Source organism: Bubalus bubalis, chromosome 1, assembly GCF_019923935.1.
Source record: "Bubalus bubalis isolate 160015118507 breed Murrah chromosome 1, NDDB_SH_1, whole genome shotgun sequence".
In the NCBI taxonomy this organism is placed as follows: Eukaryota; Metazoa; Chordata; class Mammalia; order Artiodactyla; family Bovidae; genus Bubalus; species Bubalus bubalis.
The window spans coordinates 19,914,918-19,927,080 of NC_059157.1; the positions used below are offsets into that span (position 1 = coordinate 19,914,918).

At 37.0% G+C, this 12,163-nt stretch overlaps 2 protein-coding genes across 3 annotated transcripts in view; both read right to left on the minus strand.

Annotated features, from left to right (window-relative positions):
• TNKS (tankyrase) overlaps nucleotides 1–12,163 on the minus strand; it is a 161,233-nt gene that overhangs the window by 35,260 nt on the left and 113,810 nt on the right. For both annotated transcript variants that reach the window (XM_025278992.3, XM_006060715.4), the window contains exons 12-14: nucleotides 5,725–5,896; nucleotides 4,496–4,575; nucleotides 2,540–2,685 (exon numbers count right to left, since the gene is read on the minus strand). In XM_025278992.3, coding sequence (XP_025134777.1) covers nucleotides 2,540–2,685; nucleotides 4,496–4,575; nucleotides 5,725–5,896 — 398 coding nt within the window. The remainder of the gene's footprint in view (nucleotides 1–2,539; nucleotides 2,686–4,495; nucleotides 4,576–5,724; nucleotides 5,897–12,163) is intronic.
• On the minus strand, nucleotides 1,101–2,533 carry LOC102397537 (HIG1 domain family member 1A, mitochondrial-like). The gene has a single exon (XM_044937308.2). The coding sequence runs from the start codon at nucleotides 2,340–2,342 to the stop codon at nucleotides 2,061–2,063; it is 282 nt and encodes a 93-aa protein (XP_044793243.1). The 5' UTR covers nucleotides 2,343–2,533; the 3' UTR covers nucleotides 1,101–2,060.

Consider the following 12,163-nt stretch of genomic DNA (forward strand, 5'->3'; position numbering starts at 1 on the left):
GAAAGTGAAAGTGGTAGCTGCTCAGTCAGGTCCGACTCTTTGTGGCCCCAAGGACTGTAGTCCTTTTCTGTCCGTGGAATTCTCTAGGCAAGAATACTAGAGTTGCCATTCCCTTCTCCAGGGGATCTTCTCAACCCAGGGGGCGAACCCTGTCTCTTGCACTGCAGGCAGATTCTTTACTGTCTGGGCAACCAAGGAAGCCCAACTGAAGTCTAAGTTGTGTGGTTTATTTCTTAGCAATGTAACTGCACAGGAAGGTGCTTATTTATATTTTGAAATGATATGAAATTAACTCAGGATATGGAAGCTCATTTCAATTAAAACTTCCTTCGAGCTTTTCTAAATGTCTCCCGTGGCTGCTTTAAACCCTGTCTAGATAAACTGAAATAGTTTCATAAGCTAATACAAAAATAGAGAATATCTGAATTAGTAAAAATGAAATTATGTTTCTATTAATATGGATGACTTTGAGATGGATGGCTTCTTTTTGGAGGAGACTATACATTCTTAATAGCAAAAGGAGGGATGAACAATGAACTATATAAACATATTTACAAAATACAATAAAATACTGTATATAGGCATTAAAAGGATGAAATGAACTGTTGAGTACTGATATAGAAAGACATTCAAGATATACTATTATAAAAAAGGCAAACTGTAGAGCAGACTGTGTGGGATGACATCTTCATTTATGTTAAAACCAAGCCCCACCACAACAGCACACGCACTGGTACATGTGCTTCAAAACTCCTGACAATTACAACAAAATTTTGATGTTGTAATCTAGGAGGTGGAATGAGAAGGACTTTTCACTTTCTATACATTTTCATAAACTTTTAATTCGGGGGGATTCCCAGGTGGCTCAGTAGTAAAAATATATCTGCCTGCTAATTTAGGAGATATGGGTTTGATGCATGGGCTGGAGAAGATGCCTTGGAGAAGGAAACTGCAACCCACTCCAGTATTTCTGCCTGGGAAATCGCATGGACAGAGGAGCCTGGTGGGCTACAGTCCATGGGGCTGCAAAAAGTTGGACATGACTTAGCTACTATACAACAACAAAGTTTTATGCATTATGCTTTTTTTTTTTTTTTTTCTGATGTGTTCATTTACTTTAATAACACTACATTTACCATGTTATCACCATGGAATGTAAATTCAGGTTAGACGAGAATTTCACAAGTACAACAAAGCATTCTGTGATATACCAAAGTTTGTATAATGTCTGACCAAACCAGCTTGCTCATCAATGACTTCCATTATAGGGATTTTATTTAGTTGATGATACTTTTGGAGAAAATAAACATACTGCACACATTTAAAAAGTGTTTTTCATTTACCTTTGTGTTAGCACTTAAATACATGTTTCAAAATAATTTAAAATTATTCTAATATAACAGCAGCAAAATGTAATTCTGCAATTACAAAAGAGCTAAAAGGGATCCACAAGTCAAGTTACTCTCATGTTTATAACTATGATTCTAAAATAAATACTACTTCAAAGTGGCTCTGTTACCAGCTTTTTAGTTTTGGTTTAAAAACACACACAGACTTCCAGGGAGGTTTGTAATGTTGTATTCCATGCACTGTTCTGAAAGGGTTCCTCAAGAGCCAACTAGCCCTTAAAACAGTACTCAGTCCACAAGGCCGTCAGAAAGTTAAATTAACTGGGGTAAATAGGATTCCTACATTACATCAAAAGCATATGATATTCTGCAGCAACTGGGAGCACTTTCAGGATTGGCATGTTGTCTTCTTTAGAACTAATTTCAACAGAAGAGTTTAAGGTGGACAGGTACCACTATCAAGTGTATTTAAAAGTGACATGTTTCTTTTGTGCTGGTCTGACTCCCCTGAATGACCTAGCTAGTGAACTAGTCACCAGTAACTTGGTCACCAGGCAAATCAAGCCTGCAAGAAAGGAAGCCAATTTTCAAATTACCAAGTTCTTGTCTGACCCAAACAATTTATTTTCAGCATAAACATATAATAACCTCAATATGAGATGTCTAACTAAAGCAAGCACCACCAAGACGACCAAGACAGCATCTCCTCTTCTAAGGGTTAGGTTTCCCCCAGAATTCTTGATACAGGGAATAGCCCATACCAAGAGCCATTGCTCCCACAACAAAGCCTTGGGCTGCCACACGCATGTGGATCAGGTGAACAGACATTTTAGTATGTCCCCTGCTCTTCAATCTGTATAATCCATATGCAACAATTGCTGCAAAACCTGCCATTCCAATGGGGACAAATGGTGCCTCTCTAGCTTTTCGGATAAGTTTAGATCCCTGATCTTCATCATATGAAGAAAGAGAAATATCTGTGTCGCTTGACATAGTGATTGAAGAATCTTCAGACAACTTCAAGATGTTTCAGGTTCCTACTGGATTCTCTAAGCATTATGCTTTAAGCTTTAAAAAAAAAAATTTACTTTTTTGACAAGGGGAAAAAAAATCTATCATGAAAAAAAAAATTTTTTTTTTTTTAAAGTATCAAGAAAATGAATTCCACACAGTGACAGTCTAACACATACCCTTTGTCTTTGGCATGGACATCGGCACCATGGTGGAGGAGGTACTCCACGACAGACACACGGTTGTAGCCTGCCGCGAAGTGTAAGGGCGTGGAATGCCGGCCCTCTAAATCTCTGCAATTCACATTCTGAGGGCTGCAAAGTTGCTTTATTGACACACACACACACAAACACAAAAAGAACATTAGTATTTATTTAAGGATCTTGCACCAAAATAATGCAGGCATCTTGGATAAGTTGTAATTTTCTAAATATTTCTTTGATTAGATAATACAAGTGATGTTTTAAAATCAGCAAGATGTTCTGCTTTACATTGTCTACAAATATTATGTTTGCACAGCAATTTCACCTTTTTCAACATTTCCTGGCCAAAATCCTACTCAAAAAGAAGAAAACATAATAAAGCAAGCATTTCCAAGGCAAACTGTGCCTTCCTTTCATTGTTACAAGGCTTTCTTCCCCGTGAGAGCCTGTCTGCTTGTACCAGCACGCTCTTAGCCACCCTTTGCTCAAATAAGATTAACCCTGGCTGACGGCAGAACTACCCAGAATTTTTGCCTGCTTTGACGTGGCAACAAGAAGGCTCTGGAAAAATTACATTCATTCTGTGTGGGCCACCCCTTTGGCCCTTCGATCCATCAGAGCAGAGCCAAGCAATCAACAATGTTTTACCTGATCTTCAAGGGGATATTTGTTTAGGTCTACAAGTCAAACTGATTCTGATCACACTAGTTTTTGGCCTGTCTCCTTCAGCTGTGTCCTCCAAATGACCTCTCTGTCACCTGTTTGTTTTCCTTTTGGACATTATCATCTCAGCACAAGCTCAACTCTGTCTGAGTTACAAAGCAGCAGAAGCAAAGTCAGGCTGGAGAGGCTGCATCATTGGTGGTGACAGATGGATGACAAACAAATATCTGAGTAATAATTTATAAAGAATTTCATTTTTTTTCCAGTGAGAGAATTATTATCTACTTGAGAAGTTAATCATCATCTCCGTTTTACAGATAAATAAACCAAGGCTCAGAGAGGTTAAGTGACATCCTATGTCCTAGAGTGGTAAGGGGTAGAATAAAAACTCAAACCCCATTTTCCTGATTTTTAATCTTGCGATCCTTCTGCCACTGCTTACTTATTTAATTATTTAGTCACTGCTTACTTATTTAATTATCCCAAATTTAGGGAAGTGACGTGAAGAGAGGTAATGAAAAGAAAACTAAAAAAGGTTAAAAAAAGGCAGAGAAAAAGTGACATTTTCTAGGCTACAAGGTCTGATGTCAAGGGTTTTCCAGGTATTTGACAGTCTGGTTGTTGCTCCTGCCACTGTAGTGAGCTGTTATAACAAAAACTCAGAACCTGGAAGTTACCTATAGATATACTGAGAAGGTGCTGGTAGGGTGAACACAGGATTTTTCAGGTGGTAGTTTTTTTACACAACAGAAGGAAGTCTGGGCATAAGGGAGAGACTCTATAACCTAAAGAGCCATCATCATTTGGTCAGATTATATCTTTTCATGACAAGTGAGTCTGTAGCTACATTAATACATAAATTGTAGAATCAAAAAATACTTCCCAACTGCAGGATCGTAAGGATGATTTCCTAGAGCAAAGGTGAGAATCTTTTGGAAAAGGTCAAGAACACTGTTTCAAACTCTATCGTACTATTACCTGGGCTTGCACTAGCTTGCAAATTTATGAGTGTGGTCCAAAATAACACTTTAATTTTAAAAAGTGGAAAGAAATAAAAAGAGCATTCATATAACCAGAAGTAAAGTGACTAAAAAGTGATTTAATGAAAGGCACATAACTAGGAAATTCTTCATAAAGATCTCTCCTTATGAGTCCACTCTGCTCGTCCCTTTTATTGTTTGGATTTGAGTTGTTTCACTTACAAGCTTAAAATGAATCGGGAAGCAAAGGTTTCAAAGAGCTACCCAAGACATTAAAGCACTGACATACCTTCACAGTTTCCAAGTCTCCGGCTTTAGATGCTTCTAAGAGTCGATAGTCAACATCAGAAGTGCGTATAGGTGTACTTTCTGCAGAAAAGACATGGGAAGATTACTGCTGGTTTTTAAGGAACCACAGAGTAGCAAAGGACAGAAAACTATCTGGTAAATGGAAAGAGAGATGTTAACATAAATGCTGTCAGAGTGTACCATTAAAACTTTATTATTGTATACTGTTGGTGACTACAGGCTTGTGAGATGCAAGTGCCGGTTTCTAAAAGTGGATCTCAAACCTGGTGTTAACAGGGGTTGTTAAATAAACATTAAATTTAAAATATTGCCCAGAACAGAACCCCAATAATTTACTATACATTCTATATGACTGATGTATTCTTTCAGGAGTCATTACAGACATAACCTGGAACTGGATTAGTAAATACAGGTGCAACTGTAAAGTTCAGCCAGTATATGGTCTATAGACATACAAATTTTTTGTAGAAATATTAGTTAAAAAAATTATATTGTCTTCTAAATAAAAAAAAGAATTCTCTTTAAAAAGAAACCTTTATAAGGGCAAGATTTTACCACCAAATTCTATTATTTGTATTATCCTTCCTGATCAATAAAAAATATGAAGACTTAAACTAACAAGTTCTGGCAAATACTAAATTAGGCATTTAATGACCCATATAATGTTTTATCTTACTAATCAATTTTTAAGAAGAATTATCAAAATAATAATAAAATTTTCATTTGTGATTCAGTATTTAATTTTATCTTTTACTAGCAGCCATATATTCTAACTGTATTCATTTAGAAGACATTTTAAAAGCATTGCTGGAGCAATCTGCTTAATTTATTCAATCCTTTCCTCCCCATTTTATCAATTACCTCTAAAAACTACATATAATATTATGAGAAATTCTGATGTAATAGCTATATGTTTGCCTGATTTATAGTTCCAACTTGCAGAAACTAACCTAAAATCCACTATTAAATGGTTCTTAGTACAAGTATAAGAGAAAAATTTGGAATGTTTGAAGTTTAAGAATTACAAAAAGAAGAATGCTGATGGGCAGGGCCACAGGCTAAACTGTAAGCAAAGAAAGGCAGGAAAAATTTTCAGGCTAAGAAAACATTCCAAAGAGCCCCTTAAAACAAGGGACACAAAGTCTGTGTATCAGTGGACAGACCTGGAAGCAGAAGAACAGAAAGCAAGGTCTGTCTGTGTGAACTTACCACTCAGAATCTGCTGCACGGCCTCATTCCCCATCTGTGCTGCTGTAAAGCCTTGTAAGGAGATGATGGAGGGATCAGAGCCGTAACTCAGCAGCAGGCGGCATGTCTGCAGATGACCAGCAAGGGCAGCTCTATGCAAAGCGGTCTGACCAAGGGTGTCCAGTGCATTCATCTGAAAAATCATTGAAGGGGGCACATGGGACTGAGCAGCTGTTTTGTTCCCCTCTACACCCTAGTAAATAAATTCTTGAGAAAAATCAATTGTCAACTTTTATGAAAAATACAATAGACTATTTATAAACTATTCATGAACTCTTGCATACTGATTCTAAAGAAATACCATCTTCTTAGTTGCCCTTCTCTGACCATCTTATTGAAAATTATAGTATACCCATCTCTTCCCTGAATGACTGCCTTCCTGTCCATCCTCCATTCCTTGCCACTCTCCTTGACAACTCGAGGTCGCTGTAAGGCCCCCAAGGTCTGGTCCTCTTGTCTGAGGTTCGCTGCCTGCCACAGCAAAGATGCACATTAAATACTTCTGGACGAATGGTTCTACCCAGCTCGTTCCCAGGATGTAAAGACAACAGAGTAAGTAAGCAAAGATAAAGAAATTAATTGTATTTCTTTTCTAATTTTAGTAAATGATTATAATAGAATGACCTAATTGCACTACAAACACATTTAACGAAAAACTTGTTTCGAAAATTCAAAAGTTCCATTTTTAAAACTTTGAAAAATCATAATGAAAGAATGGTTACTTTTAAGACGGTTAAGACAATGTTAAACTTTGGGATCATGTTTATAATTTGATCAAAACTAACTGGTCCTAACCTGTTTTCTGGAATGCCCCAGTAAAGACTACTCTAGTCAGACCAAAGTCCACATTCATTGTACACGATGCTTCTCTCAGAGAAGCCCTTTGTTCTGCCTTTCTGGATTATGAGATTCATGGCAAGTCTCACCTTTTCTAGGATGTCTTCCTTGATTACTTTAAACCTTGATGATTACTTCCTTTCTGAACACCTATATCAATTCAGCACTATTTTAGAAAGTAGAACACTGGGATAGTGTTTGTTAACCAAGTAAAATTAAGGTTACTGAAATATGGACTGTATTGCATAGGTTTTCTGTGTCTAGAATGTTCCTATTAATGGTACACAGTAAATTCTCAAATACATACTGGCTAGTTATTCAAAACACTTGTGTACCCCCCACCACCAAATACAAGATTAAGAGACAATTTAAGACAATTGGTCTTCCTGTCTCCAGTCTTTCACTGTTGTAAGTAAGGCCATGACACTTCAGGCAAGGGTTCAAATAAATTCTTAACAGTGTTTCACAAGATTCACCATGAAATACTGACAAATTTAATTATATCGTATTTGCCCGCAGAAAAATGACTATTTATACTTAAAGCACAGTCATTATTAGCATGTACTGATGGAAAACACAAGTGGTCAAACTAAATTTGAATTTTTCTATGAATTATGTTCTCATCACAGGAGAAAAACTTAAAACTGAGAACATTCTAATTGTTAACATTTTCCTGGAATTTGCATAAAACACCAATTCAATTACAGTGATGGAAATTCTCAATCCAGTTCATCAAATCATGAGAACAGTTTGAGAACTACTAGTCTAAAATACAGATCTTACCAAGTTACTCCTCATCTCAAACACAGGGACTCTTTCGTGCCTTCACATAAACTTGAATCCCTCCACATATCATTCAAGACCATCTGTCATTTACTTTTACATCACCACCCCTTCTACGGTAATTTTTTCATCACAATCTGATAGGCTTGCTATGCTCCAATGTACACTGAAACTCTATTTTCTGGAGGCGTAGTTTCTAAAGTCATTGCAAAAGGTAAAATTTGCCTTTGGCCAAGATTATCCTTGAAGATACCTTAGCAATGCAGTGGCAGAAACAGATATAGTTTCTCAGTAAATCCAGCATCAGCCAGTTTCACTTCCAGTGTCTTAGCAAATCAACTAAACACCAGATGAAGTGCAGAGAATATTTTTAAACACTAACAAACCACTGTGCGTAAGAGGTGGTTATCTCTATAAATATGTGTGGTGGAACTGAGTGCAACACAGAAAACTGCAGATTCACTTCTCCCATTTCTCTCTCACTCTGGGGCATGCACTCATGGAATGCAACACTGAGCAAAAATCACCACTCCCGAGTATAAGGAAGGCACGCAACTACATTTACTAAGTACTTACCAATATTAGACTCTGTGCCTGATACTATATGTTTTAATATATTGTAAGCTATTTAAAAGCAGAGACTATGCTTTTAAGATTTTCCTAAAGAGATTGAGTACTGTAATGATATGTGGCCGGAAATGCATAGGACATAAAATTATGACTAAATGCCCAAAACTGTTCTGGAAACCAGTAAGCAGACGATAAGGAAATGGTAAGGGGACTCTCTCCAAATTCTAGTCAGTGTGAACAGCCTAGTCTCAACAGCTAACTGTGAGTTCACCTCTTGTCTAAGCTTAAGCTATCTTTGTCCACATCACTCATGTGGTAATTCATCATGACTTATTCTGTGACATTTCTGTACTTAGCAAAGTGAACTCACACAATTTTATATTAACTATGAACATGTGATGATGTCCCAATCTGATTTCAAGTAATCTGAGAACTGAAAACGGTCTGTATATTATTTTAGCTATTTTTTTTCTGTTCAAATCAGGGCACTTTGAAATTAAAAGCAAAGAAGAGTAAAAATAAAATCCACAATAGAGGGACAAAGACAGGAATCTGAAACAGGTCTATATCCTGGTAGACAGAAACTACAACCTAGGGAACAGGTGGCAGGCATACTGTAAACTTTTTAGCTTGAAGTTAAGAAACACTGGGCTTCCCTGGTAGCTCTGAAGGTAAAGAATCTGCCTGCAATGCAGGAGGCTTGGGTTCAATCCCTGGGTCGGGAAGAGCCCCTGGTGAAGGGAATGGCAACCCGCTCCAGCACTCTTGCTCGGAGAAGTCCATTGAAGACGAGTTTGACGGGCTACAGTTCATGGGGTCGCAAAGAGTTGGACACGACAGAGCAACTAACACTTCCATTTTTTTTTTTTAAGAAACATAAACCCTGTATCATCCCTCCCCCTCTTTTTTTTAAATAAAAGTCTTAAACTAATTTTGTTGAATACTGCTAAATGATTATGCCAACTATCATACACACATCTTAAGTCTACATGTCTGTAATTGGTTTTCTAAGAGAAAGTAGTTCCCTAGGAAGTTTATCTTCCTGAAACAGGATTTGCTCATGCCTATTCAAAAATTTCCAATGGCTCTCCATTGGAAGTATTGTAAGAACAAACCCCAAACTCTCCAATTGAGACTACTAAGACCTTGCTCCAATATGTCTCTTCAGATTTTCCTTATTTCCCCATGAACTAAGTACCTATTATTCTATCTACTGAACTAACTAATCATTAACTTGTGACTAACAAACTCCTTTGCTTTCCTGATTGAGTCATTATTTAAAATGTATTCTGACCAAAAATCAACCACTCACTAGTATAAGAAAGGGATGCCAACTATATTTACTACTATTTCTATAGATCTAATTCCTGGACATTCCTAGTGAAAATTCTATTTTATTCATGAAATTTCTCCCATTCTCTCCCCAGCCTGCCACCACTAACAGAAGTAATTGGTTTCTCCTCTGAATAACAATCTACCTGTCCTCTCCAATCTGATAATAGATGTTCAAGTAGACTGTATTAGTTGAGACTATTTTTTAGATTTGAAGTCCCTTAAGACAAGAAGCTTTATCAAATTCAAACTTTCTATATACCTCATAGTAATAAGTGCAAGGCCTTGTATACTGGGTGTTTTAAAATGGTTGGTTAATGGATGGCTCAAATGAATGACAAATTAGTAAATTCTGATCATAAAGAACACAGTTTTCGATATACCATTCTGTATAATGAACAGAGACAACTGAAACATTCTCTAACCAAAAACCATGTATTATTCTTTCCCCAGAAGTCTGGAGGGAAAAAAAGCTACATGCCTGTGTTGATAGAATTGTTTAATACTGAAAATAACTGACTCACTTTATCTGCAGTAAAAGTATAATTTAAGTTTTTACAGATTAATACAGGCCACTGTTATCCATGGTAGGATGTACACAGGTCAAAGCATCTCTTATGAGGAATGAAATAAACAAAATGACTACCAATTTAATTCTTAGCTAGAGTTCTGCTACAGTGATCAATATTTTACTCAAAGGTTTTTAATCCTTTAATGTGTTACGAATCCATCACAGAGTATAGAATTTTTCTAGGAAGTTAAATTTTAATATAATCTGAGAAACATGAAGCTAGATTAGTGTTTACTAGCCACACTTGAGTATTATTATTTGTAAATCTCAACATCCACATGGAATTTTAAAAGACAAAATCAGGTTTTCTGAAAAGAGATATATTATATTCTAATGGTGCATATTTTCTTTGCTTTCTTAAAGGGGTACTCACACTGCCCACATGCCCTAACTGTCAGAGAAATAAGTTGCGGAGCATAGCTGATTAGACTCGAGGTGCCAATGCCATGGCTGTGCTACACAAACTGAAGTCTTATTTACGCTCCCTTTCTCATCTCTGAGATGAGATGGCAGCTGCAGGTGGTATATTTCTAAGCCAAAGGTTTATAAAGTAAGGGCTGTGAAGATCATATTCAGGCCACAGAGAAGTACAACAGAAAAATATAGTCTATAAAAAGAAGAATGAAACAGATGAACAAAGACTGACAGAGATAAGAAACTCATGAAATCTCAGAAAGAGAGAGAGGCATATACAGAGAGAATGGCAGCTAAGGAAACTAACAGTTATTTCCAAATTCATTGTTCTGTCTTTTGTGAATTTCAGCTATACCTCCTGCAGATCATTTCTTTGGGATTAACTCTGTGGTTATCTCACAGAAGTAATAAGCCAGATTTCTACTTCTGCCTAATCTATATCCAGTCAATCTAACTGAATGGTAACTAAAATGTCTCTGAGACACTGGCCCCTTGGGACTTTATTCTGATATGATCAAACCTCAGATATTATTTGAACTATAAAAGCTACTTGGGATCTACATTTTTAAAAGCACTTTAACACTTTTGGGCTGACAGAATCTGCTTATCAACTCACCTCTGAAAGAGAATTAATAAAATCCTTATAATAAGCTAACACATTTCTCTAAAGACAGCAAAGATTCTTAATCACTCTCAATGTGAGAAATAAGCTCATTAAACACCAATTACTATTGACACAATTTCTTTTTACATACAGTATAAATAAATCTGTCAAATTGAGACATGAACATCAAAAAAATTTCTTCATGTTCCACACATTTAACAGATGCTCACTAATGACAAAACAGTAGTGCTTTCAAATATGAGAAAAGAACTTCTGAATTAAACCTTTTGTTTCTAGGTACTAACAATACCATATGCAACTGGGGCTTAGGTTCTACTTAATAATGACAGAAGACAAAGCAGCAGCAATAGAATGCAGAATGTCAGAGTAGATTAACAATAATAAAGAAAGAAAGATAAAATCCTTATGTCTCTATTTAGGGTTTACAGTAATCTTGTAAAGCAGGGGGTTCATAGACATAATTTTTTTTAAGATACAGACATTTACTCCTATAAAAGTGGACTTCTCAAATAAGTTGGTTAATAACCCCATTTTCTTATAACCATCATTTCCTTACTAGTCCTTTGTCTTCTATCCTTTTACTGAATACTGCCTGTTTGCCTCTCCAGACCCATAATATCATCCTTGACCCTGCTTCGTTTCCTGGGAAAATCACTTCTACAGATGACAGCAATGGCTTTTTTGTCTTTAACTTTTTGTTGTATTTGGCCAGAGGGTGGTGGGCAGGACCGGAATGAGGAATGTGGATGAGGTCTACCCTTATCAAAGGCTACAGATGCTTTCAGGCGGTCTTCTCTAGCCCGCCCCCAGCTTCTGCGCCCCTTCAGGCCCAGGGATGACAATAGCTCCCACTTGCTGCTGGTACTACCTCATTCCTGTTGATTTCCTAAACCTTGCCCACACCTTTGTATATAATTTATTAAATATTCCCCAGATTACCCACTTTGAGTGTGTATTTATTGCCAAAACCCTAATTAATACAATTTTCTACCTCTATACCTTTGGAATATCTCCTTCAAAAGTGTGTGTGTGTGCGCACGCTCAGTCCTGGCCAACTCTTTGTGATCCCATTACTGCAGCCCACCAGGCTCCTCTGTCCACGCAATTTTTTCAGATGAGAATACAAGAGTGGGTTGCCATTTCCTTCTTCAGGGATCTTCCCGAGCAGGGATCAAACCTGCATCTCTTTTGTCTCCTGCAGTGGCAGGCGGATTCTTTACCACTGTGCCACCTGGGAAACCCCCTCTTCCCACTACTGTTCCACAAAG